General features: G+C 28.6%; 1 protein-coding gene across 4 annotated transcripts; it reads left to right on the top strand.

Moving 5' to 3' along the window:
- The first annotated feature begins 6,921 nt into the window (after positions 1 to 6,921).
- Positions 6,922 to 10,314, top strand: LOC149881389 (uncharacterized). 4 transcript variants are annotated; one of them, XM_090069720.1, is made up of 3 exons: positions 6,922 to 7,296; positions 7,695 to 9,245; positions 10,201 to 10,314. In XM_090069720.1, the coding sequence occupies exons 2-3, from the start codon at positions 9,087 to 9,089 to the stop codon at positions 10,243 to 10,245; spliced, it is 204 nt and encodes a 67-aa protein (XP_089925846.1). In that variant the 5' UTR covers positions 6,922 to 7,296; positions 7,695 to 9,086; the 3' UTR covers positions 10,246 to 10,314. The 4 variants fall into 4 exon arrangements, 2 of the variants coding, with proteins under 2 accessions (XP_089925846.1, XP_089925845.1); XR_016445959.1 differs by having other exon boundaries at positions 6,931 to 7,296; XR_016445958.1 differs by having other exon boundaries at positions 6,931 to 7,296; positions 9,422 to 10,302.
- Positions 10,315 to 13,276: the final 2,962 nt, after the last annotated feature.

Raw genomic sequence — 13,276 nt, 5'->3', positions numbered from 1 at the left:
AACAATTTAGAAAAGTCTAAAGGGGAGTCTGATGTATAGCCGTTTTTGTTTTTTTTTTATCTTTCGTTGAATTTCTGAAGTAAGGTTTCACCAAATCGATATGCTTTTATAATAATGAAAACTGCTTACATATTTCGCAGCTTATGCAGTATCGACTCATCTTTAAGCCAACTTTCACACTAGAAGAAACGTTTCAATAGTAACATCGCAAGAATAGGTAGCTCATCATTGCACAATTAAACGAGTGCGTACGAGAGAATCGATCTATATATTATCGAAGGTTTTCATCTGTTTTCTCTAAAGAAAAGAAACAAAGAAATGGCAGCAATAGGTAGATTATAATAACCAGCGTTCGGCCCTCCGGTATATACGAAGCCGCTTTATAGGGAAAAAACGAATTTCCGAAACCAAGTTTTAATTTCCGTAAAGCGGCACTTTTTTTTTTTTGCGAAGTAATACTTTTACATCAATTTCCTCTAAAAGAACTCAAGATATTCGAGATCTGTTCGCGAAGCATTTTGAAGAGGTTAAACTAAAGGTCAAAAATGCCATCGCATATATGAGAATTCTTGTTGTTTTTTTTGACAAGCGACGAATACACTCCGTCAAAAAATATAAGATTTCTCAATTTAAATTTGCATGGCTAACGAAAGGTCATTAATGTTGAACTCAACAAAGGGTCCTTGCCTTCTGAGAAAGCAGTTTAGCTGGTTGAGAAAAAGCTGAACAAACTCGGTGTTGATATCAAAAATGACGTTGTAGCAGCAACTACATTTGGTGCAGCATTGACGCTAACGTTTGGTCTCAACCAAAGTTTAGCATGATTGCTGGACCTGGTTTAATCGTGATGTGAACTAATTTCATCAAAATCGTTTTGCATATTGCTTATGCATTATAAAGGGAAAACCAAATGAGAATACTGAGGATCGCAGATTGAGCTGAACAACAAAGCTGCAAATTTAAACTTCAACGACGACCGCAAAGACCTCATCAAAAAGATACGATTTCTTTCTAGACATTTACAAACTCACCTGTTCGATATTGAGCCCTTCAAAAACATGTTGTCTGCGAACGAAAATTATGAAATAAACTACTACACTTCGCTCAAGAACTATTACATAAAGTCAACAACGAGGAAACGGAAGAGTATATAAAGCCGAAAAACCTTCTTTGAAGGAACAGTTGGAGCTGGCAATTGAGAAAGTATTAGCTCAGGATAAATTTATCAATAAAATCTTGTTATATGAGTTTGTCTCATACCAGGCTAATAGAATCATGCCGTCTTGTATGCAACTGAAATCAAACCTATGCACAATTTTAGCCAACGTCTATAGAGCAGGGATGGCCAAAACGTGGCTCGCGAGCCGCAAGTTTTGTTATAGCACGGAACATTGCAAGAGTAAAACATCCTTACACTGATGGAGAATTTGGAAAGCAAAGTATTTCAGATGTCCTCTTAGTTTTAGATCCTAAAAACAGCAAAATCCAAAGGTTAATTTCACAGATTCCTATTTCTCGACATCCAACTGAAAGAAGAATATCTGAGATTAGTGCTGATATTGAGAAGCAATTGTTGAATGACTTAAAAAACTGTGAAGCATTCAGTTTAGCTTTGGATGAATCAACAGATGTTCAAGATAAATCTCAAATGGCAGTATTTGTTAGGTATGTAACATCAGATGTGATTGTGAATGAAGAATTACTAGCTTTGGTTGAGCTAAAAGATACAACTCGTGGAGTTGATGTAAAGGAAGCTCTTGAAACAGTTCTACTTAAAGCCAATGCACCTATCAACAAACTTGTTAGTGTTGCTACAGATGGTACGCCAGCAATTGTTGGCAAACATGTTGGACTTATTAAGAAGTTGTTAAAAAGTTTTAAAAAATTAAAAAGTTGGTTTGTTAAAAAGTGATGCTAAGTATCCAGAGTTCGTTCCAGTTCATTGTTTAATACATCGAAAAACATTTAGTAGCAAAACATTTTAATTTTTCAATTGTTCTAAAATCAGTGACAGAAATTGTAAATTATATTCGATCAAATGCTAAAAATCACAGACAGTTTCAAAACTTTGTTAATGAGTTGGATCTTGCTGACAAACCAAATGACCTATCATTTTACTGTGCTGTACAATTTAATCTTTTTTGATTGAAAAGAAAAAGACTTTTGAAATTCTTGATGATATGAATTGTTTGCAAGATCTTTTGTTTTTGACTGATATAATGCAACATTTACAAAGTCTGAATTTGTCTCTTCAGGGAAAAGGAAAAATTGTATCTGATCTTGCTCAGACCATTTTTAGCTTTCAAAAAAAAATTACCCTTCTTCAGAGAGATCTTACTTTAAAAACCTTTAACCATTTTCCTCAAATGAAGAAGACGATTATTTCTAATCCTTCAATTCAGTATGATGACCATAAGATTGAATCATACAGGGAAAAGTTACAGAATTTGCTGGAAGACTTTCAAAAAATGTTTATAGATTTGCATGCACTTAAATCATCTTTAGGATTTATAGTAAATGCTTTTTTAACTGATATTATTGGTGAAGGTTGTCCAATTCCATCAAACATGGTTGAAGAAGTATCTCAATTTGAAACAGAACTATTAGATCTCCAAGAAGATCAAAATCTTCTGATGCTGCATAAAACACTAACTTTATTGGAATTTTGGCAGATAGTGCCTGAGGTTAAGTATCCCCTACTGAAAAAGATTAGCATAAAATTCTTTTCAACTTTTGATTCAACATACACATGTGAATCTTTATTTCCCACTATGAAATTTGTCAAACCAAAGTATCGTGCAAATCTAACCACTGAGCATTTGTCAGAATTACTTAGAACAGCAACTACAAGCTTGAAGCCAGATTTTAAGAGACTTACCAGTAAAGATCAGAATCTTAGTGCCTGATTGGAAAATTCAAAACTGTTTGTAATTTTGTTACTTTTTTAAAAACTTATGATGTGTATATGCTTCTTAAAACAATTCTATAACTGGCTTTTCTTGTGTGAGAGTAAAAGGGAGCCAGTTTTTTTTTAACTTGATTGAAATGAATCGAAACACTCAAGATAATTTGAAATTCTAAACAAGCTTACATTTAAAGTAAAGTTTTTTGCCTTTCAAAAAAATTTATTTTTAATTAAAACATAAAAACTAGGAGTAAACATAAAATTTGTGCACAAAAAGTTATTTCGAAAAAATTCTTTAGAAAGATTTATTTCTTTTTACAAAAATTTAAGTTTAACTTTATGGAGTATTTTACAACACTTATTTTGCCACCAGTTTCTAATTTTTTTGTAAGGCAAAATAACTTTAAAAATAGAGTGCAGAAAAATTTTCTTAATGAAATATTTAATGCGGCTCTTCGGTTTGCGTAAGTATTTTAATGCGGCTCTCGTGCCAAAAAGTCTGGCCAGCGCTGCTATTGAGCGTGAATGTAGATTTACCGGTAATTTACCGTTTCTGATAATTGCCTAAAGCTACACTTAACGACAATTAATTATAATAACAGAATGTTAACTAGATACAGCGTCGTCCGGCACCCATTTATTTTCGTCACCTGCTGCTGGTGGGTGCTTTCCTGGGAGCGCTACTTTTAATTTTGCATGGTCATTCAAAAAACTTTTTACTCGTTTGATTTATTGGGGTATGTCATTTCAGGAAATGCCATTTAAAACAAAACCCACTTACAACAATTAAACAATGAATGTCACATTCAAATTAATCCTTTAAAATAATAAAATAATTACTGTCACTTTTAGCAATAACTGGTATTTTTATTTTAGTTATTACTGTAACTGTTATTATTATTATTATTACTACTATTATAATTAGTATTTGTAATACTATTGTTATTACTATTATTACTATTATAATTAGTATTTATAATACTATTATTTTTACTATTATTATTATTATTATTTTTATTAATTTTGTTATTATTATTATTATTAGTAGTAGTAGTAGTAGTAGTAGTATTTACAATACTATTATTATTACTATTATTATTGTTATTATTAATATTACATTTATTATTATTATTGTCATCATTATTACATTTATTAGTATTATTGTCATCATTATTATTAACTTTTATATTAATACAAATTTTTATTAATATTATTTTTAGTTTGATTTTTATTATTGCTGTTATTATTATTGTCATTGATATTATTATTATTATTATCATTATTTTTAAAATTATTCTTATCACCATTGTAATTTTTGTTATCATTAATACAAGGATCAATATTATTATTTTTAATGTTTTTATTATTATCATTACCAATATTGTTCTTTATACTATCATTATTTTAATTTTTTAATTTTGTTATCATTCTTACTATTGTAAGCATTATTATTGTGACAAATATTGCAATCCTTATTATTACTTATGAAATTGCTATTATAAGTTATATTATAAGTTATACTAATATTTTAACTGATACTTATATTATTATTTCTGTTATATATATTATCTTAATATAATTAGTAGAGAAATGCTTACCGTTTAACCTCTTATAGCCCACTTTAATTTCTTGTTGTGTAAAAAATATACTTTTTTGAATTTTAGTCACATATGATCCTAGTATAATAATGAAATTAAAAAAAACACTTGTTGTATTTTTTTGGGTCAATTTAGAGTTTGTTGCTTTCAGGCAACAACGGACGCATAAAGTACTAAAATAACTTTTTTTTAATCTGATATTATAGTGCTTTACACGAAAAATCCTGATTTTTCTCCTTTACATCTCTCTGATTTTACATTTTATTTAGAGAAACGCATTAAATATTTAGGATTCATAAAAAGTTTTAAAACAGTTGGATGTTGGCGTAAAACAGAGATGGACATCACACTTGCAGCACTTTACCTTAGGGAAACCATTACAACCAGGTTATCTACATCTTCCTTTCTTATCTGTTAACTCTGGCCAATGTTTGTACCCATCATTTCGAATGAGTTTGTTCAGAATTGGCGCTGCAGGACCTCTTATTTTCTTTGCATTATAATTCAGATCAACTGATTTTGAAGGTCGTCCTTTTCTGATTGACCTTTTCCCCAGCATAATCAATAATTCAGCAATTGGCACTTTAAAAGATTTTAATGACATTAGTTTTTTTTAATTTTCTGAATCTTTTCTATACAAAATCCATGCTTGGACTCCTGAAACATCAAGAAAATGCCAGATTAGCCGACGATACCACTTTTTTGAACGAGCAGAAATACGATAGTAGCTCAATAGTCCATCTAAAAGATCGACGTCTCCCATGCATTTGTTATAGGTGACGATAGCAGAGGAACAATCAACTAAAATCTCTTTTTTTTTCTTTTTTATCCCATCTTTTTACTTGAAGTCAACAAAACGCGTTTTCAAACAAAACTTTGCGGTTTGACTTTTTAAGCGGATATGCGCAATGTTGCTTTAAAGCAACGAAGGTTTAAATTATATTTAAAAACTCGTTTGATGAAAAATTAATGTGAAAAATATATAAAACCACATTAAATATGTTATTAAACAAATTAGTCATTTTTTGAACTGCAAAAAGACAATATATTTCTGAAAAACAAAGATTAAAAACTGACCTTATTTACAAACACGCAAAAATTGAATCTTTTAAAATTGAAAAGCTTATAAACCTGAGAATTCAATGTATAACCTTTTAATGTCTGTTTATTTTGATTGGTTAAATATTGAACTAAAGTTTTCAGCATTCTTTTTATTATAAAATATCATTTTAATTAAACTTTTAAACCATTTTTTGGTATGTTGACTACAGGCAACTCGGGGCTATAAGAGGTTAATGTTCAACGTCGTTTCGTCATCAGTTCCTAGGCTTTGAATTAGTTACTAGGCTTTGGAAAAGCGCGTTCTTCAATTGCACGCGCTGTTGGAGAAAGATCTTTTGAGCGAGTTAAAACTTTTTTCCTTTTGGAATTTAATTATTAGTTTAGATATATTACATAAAGAATCATCTTAATCAATTATATATCATATTATCATATTATAATTATAATTGAAGTAAGTATATGAAATAGTTATATACACATTTTGGCGCTACTCGACTTTCTCCCCCCCCCCCCCCCCCTAATTTTATGATTGATTCTGATAGAGAATTTTATGCTGATTCATAAAAGCATAAAAACATAGACCTAAAAATCAACGGAAAGTGCTCTAATTCGAAGTCAAAGTTGTAAAAAATCCCACTAAAAACCCTAATTTCGCCATTTTGAAAATAATAAGTTAATGAACTTTTAGCTGACAAAAGCAATACATTAAAAGCATGGTTTTTACGTTAAAAAAGTCGTTAAAGTTTGTGTTGCGCAACTTTTTGTGGGAATGAAAATAGCCGTTTTTTGATTATTAGAGAATAAACTATTTTGCAAGTAATGTACTTTTGTAATAAATTTTAAAAAAGAATTCAACAGTTTTTTTTCCTAAAAGAAGAACTTTTGAACCTCAGTTCATAGTTGTTCTATCACTTGTAAAATTTAGAACATGTAACCTTCAAACCGTTTTTTTTAATAAAAAAAACCAGCGTACCATACAATAATAATTGTTCATCAATTTTTCTTCATTCTCAAATTCTACGTTCAAACTTTATTTGAAATCTTCTATTAATTTCATTTCCTTATAACACTTTCGTTACCATACTTTAAAATAATAATGCTAAGGCTTGTGGAAACCAGGTCTGTTTATTGCGCAATGTAACGGTAATTAATTCTCGTTAAAAATAAAAGCGTTTTGAAAAAAAATGGCGAATATTAGGGTTTTTAGTGGGATTTTTTACAACTTTGACTTCGAATTAGAGCACTTTCCGTTGATTTTCAGGTCTATGTTTTTATATTTTTGTGAATCAGCATAAAATTCTCTATCAGAATCAATCATAAAATTAGGGGGGGGGGGGGGAGAAAGTCAATTAGCGCCCACATTTTTATCAGATAAAGTAGAAAGGATTAAAATTTTTATTAGATAAAGTAGAAAGGATTTTAATTTTTTAAATCGTTTAGAATTTGTTTGTTTTAGTTTTTCTTTTACCAGTTTTATTTTTATTATTTTATTTTTTAGAAAGAAAATAGGGGTATGGATGTTATTTAAAGTTATACTAATGCTATTTCCATAAAATTATTACTACATTGAAATTTCTGTGATGCTATTAACTATTTTTGTTCTTTTTTAGAAAATTTAGAAAAGTAAATTAAACTTTTGTGCCAACACTGACATGGCATGTCACATGTTATTGTATGTAAAGGTTAAATTTTGATATGAGGATTACAGTTCTTATGAAGAAAAAAAAGAAGGTAAAGAGTATTGTTTGTAAATATATATTTTGTATCTTTTTAAGTTTTCTTGCATCGTTTTTAAAATTTTTGTTTGCATACGTTTATTGTTTGCATATATGCTTTTTTGATATGTATGTGTATGTGGTAATAAGTGCTTTATAGTTTTTTATCAATGTGTTTTTATAATAATGTAAAGTGTTTTTTTACTGTTTGTGTATGTGTTAATATGTGTTATATAATTGTTTTAAAAATGTGTTTAAATCTGTATATAAGGAATATATTTAACCTTATATACATATTTAAACACATTTATTGTGTTTATAGTTGGTACATATGTTTATATTATGTTGTTTCTGTGTTTTCAAAGTGCTGTGACTTGGTAAACATCTACCTGAAAATCAATTATTGTATTTTAGAGAAGAAGCAGAACAAATGGCAATAGATCGAGCAGCTCAACGTGATATGCACCTAACGGCATGGTTTAAGTTAAATACTGAAAATGAAAGAGCACATTGCTTTTCTTATGTAGACATTCCTTATCACTTTATATTTGATGATAAACATTGTAAATGGAAGGTTAGACAAAGGGGTGGTAATAAGGTGATAGTAAGAATGAATAAAGTTAATCCAGCTGGAGAATTGTTTTTTCTTAAACTGTTAATTTTGCAAGCAAAAGGAGCAACATCTTGGGAGGATGTGCATACTGTTAATGGTATTGTCCTTGAAACGTTTCGTGAAGCATGTGTTTTGAAAGAATTGTTGTAAGATGGCACTGAATGGCAGAATACTCTTTCTGAGGCGGTTTTAACACGTACGCCAAAGCAAATTAGACAGTTGTTTTCAATTATTTTGAACTTTCGTGAATCTGACAATCCTTTACATCTCTGGAATACATGCAAAGCTTTTATGATGGAAGATTTCATTCACCGCTCAATCCCACTTCTAATAGCTGAACAAGCTACTCTTCATCAAATTGAAAAGATTATTAATCAAAGTGGTAAAATGCTGACTGATTACAATCTGCCTGTTATTGATGAGTTTATTGGCTTAAATCTAGAAAATTTTGATGAAAACGTTCAACAATTGAAACAGTAGAATTGTGTATAAACACAGCCAACTGAAACAGTAGAATTGTGTGTAAAATGTTCTTTGCATTGGCAATGGGTGCAGAAGCTTGCATTAACTGAAACAATGAGAGTACAAGTTGGGGAAGGTGAATTTTCCCAATGGCTACTAAAACTTGGGAATGGAACAATACCTGTCAAAGAGGAGGATCCTTTTAAAGGATGCGTTAAAATACCAAATCAGTGCATTATTAGAGAAAATGAATCAGTTGTTGAAAAGATTTTTGGAGATGCTGATCAAAATGATTATTCTAAACGCGTGATTCTAACACCAACTAATGTTGATTCATTATCAATGAAGAAGTGCTTGAATGTCTGCCGGGTGAGGTCAAAATTTATTTAAGTGCTGATCAAATTGATACTGATGACCTTAATGAAAGAAATAACTTTCCTGTTGAGTTTTTGAACAGCTTAACTCCTTCAGGTATGCTACCTCATTGTTAAAAATTGAAAATTGGTTGTGTAATTTTGCTACTTAGATATTTAGATCTCAAAGCTGGGTTATGTAATGGTACTGGAATGAAAGTTTGTGCTCTTCAAAATAATTATATTGATGCAGAGGTTTTGACAAGTGTTTCTGGTGGTAAATGGGTTTTTGTTCCTTGAATTCAGTTGGCTCCATCAGATTCTACTTTACCTTTTGTTCTGAAACTTTGTCAGTTTCCTGTCAGATTGGTTTATTCAATGACAATTAATAAAAGTCAAGGTCAAACATTTGATAGAGTTGGGGTATATCTCAAAAAACCGTGTTTCTCTCATGGTCAACTATATGTTGCATGTTCAAGAACTACGGCATTTAACAGTTTGTTTTTCAAAATTGATAAACATCTCATTCAAGATATGGTAGGTGAAAAGTGTTACACGAATAATGTTATATATTTTTTTATTACTTTAATATTTTTTTTCATAGTTTTTGATAAATATACCTGTCATTTAATATGTTTATATGTGTTATATGAAACCATATTTGTTTATAGCTGTATATATGTTTAAATTATGTTGTTTCCATGTTTTCAAAGTGGTTTGAGTTGGCATTATATTGAGCAAGATTGATAACCTTGCCAGCCAAGCGGTGTACTTATAGCAGAGGTGTGACTTGGCAGCATTTAGTGTCAGGGGGTTTTACTGCTTTAGAGCTAGGTTGTGTTGTCTAGCCTTTTTTAATTATTCTGGAAACACAATAATGTCTGTTAATGTTTAGCGTAATGTGTATGGGAGAGTTTGCAACCTTGATCTTTAAATCTAGGGTGTTTTCATGTCCTAAATTTGAAGTAATTGAATAACTAATATTGAATATAAAAACAAATATACTTTTATGTAGTTATATGTTTAGTAAAAAGATAAATATATAGTTAAGTTTAAATTGGTTTTCTACTTTTGTCTTTCATATTTTAATTTGGTTTGTTATTTTCGCTGGATTTTAGGATCAAGGGTGTAAATATTCTATTGTTTTGTGTTATTGTTGTGATGTTTTGTGTTGATAGACTGCTTGGCTTACCTTCACGTTGGTGTCTATTGTTAAAAATGAATAATAGGTAGTTTCATTATTGGAACTTACTGCTTTTATTTATTTACTAAAAGCCAACATTATGCTAAAAATGCAGTTTATATCTTAATTTGATTTTTTTTTTTTTTTTTTTATTTATTTTAATATTGTTAATCCTTTGCACTTCGAAACAGATTTTATAGTTACATTTTCGATAAATGTTTTTATTAACTGCCATGTCAATATAGGTTACTATAAATAGGTAAATCGATTTTCAGTGTTTATGTGGTTTTTTTGTTTTTTTTCTTTAAGATTTACGATGGACGCATTTATACGATTTATAAAAAGAAAACCTGATTACCTTTTATTGTAAATTTTTGTCAGTTAAAATGATATAAATAGATGCAATTAGTTCAATTTTTTTTTAATTTTCTCTATTTTATGCCTAATAATATTTGTTGTACGTAACTTAGGGGATCTTTATAAACGGGGGGTGAATATTGTAGTTTTGCGCATTTGTCAAATATCGAGTTACTTAAATCTTATAAGGTGTTTAACTAATTAATTAGCTTAATTTTGAGGAAAGAAAAATTCTGAGATATGTTAAATTCTTAAATCATCGTTTCACATTTTATTATTCTGGTAAAAGGTCTTCATCAAAAACTTGATTACTCTTAATAAAAATAGCTCTATTCTCCTGACCACCATTAAGGCAAAAACGGGGAAGGGAGGTCCTTTATTAGTTTCAAAATATTTAAGAGAATTAAATTTCGAGTATCAAAAGGAGTTTTTAGTAAATTGTAGCTAATTACCGTTTACTAAAAGCTATTGAAACAAAGAGGACATATATATAAAAATGGTCAGATTAGTGCCATAAATAGTAATGGTCAGTTATTTTTTAATAAATTTATTTGGCTGTGTGCATTTAACGTTTTAAAGACATTTTCCTGTTTTAAAGAAGAATGTATCAAGGGGATACTAAAAAATTAATAATTCATGTATAATTAACGTCCGCTTTATATTACTCTTATTAGTTAAAGTTCATGTTATAAAAAATATAACAAAAATTTAGCTTTTTTCGTCAATTTAAAGCATGATGAAGTGTTGTTATTTTCTGTCAGTAACTAAAAACGTATTGTTTTGAACTTAGTAATGTCGAGGAAAATGGTTCTGCCTTACACTGATATGACATATGTCAGTTTTAAATTTCTCAAATAATGTTAAATAATTGGTAAATTATTTTACCTCCGCATACTTTTTATTTTAATTTTACAGATGGTTTAATTTTTTAAATTTGAAGGCGTTTTTCTAAAAGGGTATTAGTAATGGTTTCGCTACTTTAAATTGTGGAAAACAGCCACTATAAATTAATTTGTTAAAACGGCCACTATAAATTAACATAGTTGTAACTTATTTAACCTCCTCCTTCCTTTTTATTTTATTCTTACATATAGTCTTTTTTTTTAATTTGAAGGGGTTTTTCGAAAAGGTTATTAGTTAAGGTTTCGCAACTTTAAAATAAAAACAGCCACTAAAAACTAACAGACCGACCATAACCCGTATTACGGGTTGCTTATTGCAAGTAATAATAATACTGTTATATAGATTTTTAGTATTATTCTTATTGCTATTAATTTTGTTCTCTATTTTGTTTATTTTGTTAGCATTTGTTTAACTGTTTTTATTACTTATTATCAATTCATAATCATTATTATTATTTATATAAATTATAACAACAATAAGAACAATAATAAGAATAAAAAACAAATTTAAATGTACAAATTAATGTAAAAGTTATAATAAAGTCAATATAAATAAGTGTAGATAACACTATTTATTTATTTATAGTATCATTCGTTGTTTATATATCCAGCGAGCTAAAATGAAACATGTCAAATCATTTTGTTTTCTCAATTTATAACAAGCTTTGTAAAAAAAAACTTTTTATAAACTTTGTGAGAGTTTATAAAAAGATGTTAGCACACATGAGTGTAGAGAAGAATCGAACTTATTTTGGTGCTCAATTTTTGTAAACTAGAATACTAAAGGAATTTCATCTTTTTTAAATAATTATGCCAAATATCGTCAGTTTTAAGAGTGCACAATGTTGTTTAGTGGTAAGCATAACTTTAAGAAAACGAAAAATGAACGCAAAAAAAATGGAGAAAAGTAGAGAAAAAAAAGAGAAATCAAAAATTAAAGAAACTGCAGGCCAGACTAGATCTTTTCGATGTTTTTAAATGTAAGCAATCTGATGCTAGAAATGTCATAATTTGACGTCACCTTCACTTATCAATATAGGCTCGGTTCTCTTAAATTGATTTTCAAAGTGACTTCTCATAAAACAGCTTTAGAAATATTTATTTAAAAACAAAAAATGATTTTCTCAAAAGCAAAAAAACTATTAAGAAAACCAAAGTTTTTTAAAAGTAAAGTACATCCTTCTGATAGCACAAGTAAGCCGCTGGAACTTGATTCGTTCGCAACAGATCGATACGATTCTTTTTTAAACGAGCTGGAGTGTGAATCCATCTTTGAAACAGCATTGTCAGAAATCGGCACTTGCTCTTCGAAAACAGACGACAAGTATCTTGCTGATACTACTAAGAAACAGGGAAACTTCAGAGCTTCTGCTGTATCCCACATTACCAACTTGGGCGCGGTAAAACGTCTGCTGTCTTTCACTCTTTATAAATATATGCTTTGTTATTTTTGTAACATATCTTTAACATATCTTTTATGAATAATTAGAATATGAGAAAGGCTATGAGAAAATTGAACAATCGTTGCGCAGCAAAAAGAATTCACCCGATTGTTCAAAGTGATTAGGTAACCGTTTTAACATTCCAACATGCACGCCTGATAGCCTTAACAATATCAAGAAAATAATATTAAAGGCATTATTAATAACAACAATAATAGAAAAGAATTTTTTTAATAAGATTCATTTCAACAATAATAAGAATCAGAAGAATATTAATAATACTGTTATCAATATTCTTATGATTCGTATTATTATATTATTATTTATAGCATTAATAATGATAATAATAATAATAATATAAATGATAATAATAAAAATAATAATGATAATAATACTAATAATGATGATAATAATAAAAATGGTAATAATAATAAACATGATCACGATAATAATAATGATAATAATAAAAATAATAATGATAATATTAGTAATAATGATAATAAAAATAAGGATAATATTAAAAATAATGATAATGTTAATGATAATAATAATACTAATGATAATAATAAAAATATTAATGATAAAAATAGTAATGATAATAATAGTAACAATGATAATAAAATTAATGATAATAATAAAAACAATAACAATATTAATATTAATGATAATAATAATATTAATGAT

The sequence above is a fragment of the Hydra viridissima genome, unplaced genomic scaffold, assembly GCF_058129835.1.
Source record: "Hydra viridissima isolate aposymbiotic clone 2 unplaced genomic scaffold, HvirCarnegie_v1 scaffold_12, whole genome shotgun sequence".
In the NCBI taxonomy this organism is placed as follows: domain Eukaryota; kingdom Metazoa; phylum Cnidaria; class Hydrozoa; order Anthoathecata; family Hydridae; genus Hydra; species Hydra viridissima.
This window is presented reverse-complemented; position numbering and strand designations above follow the sequence as displayed.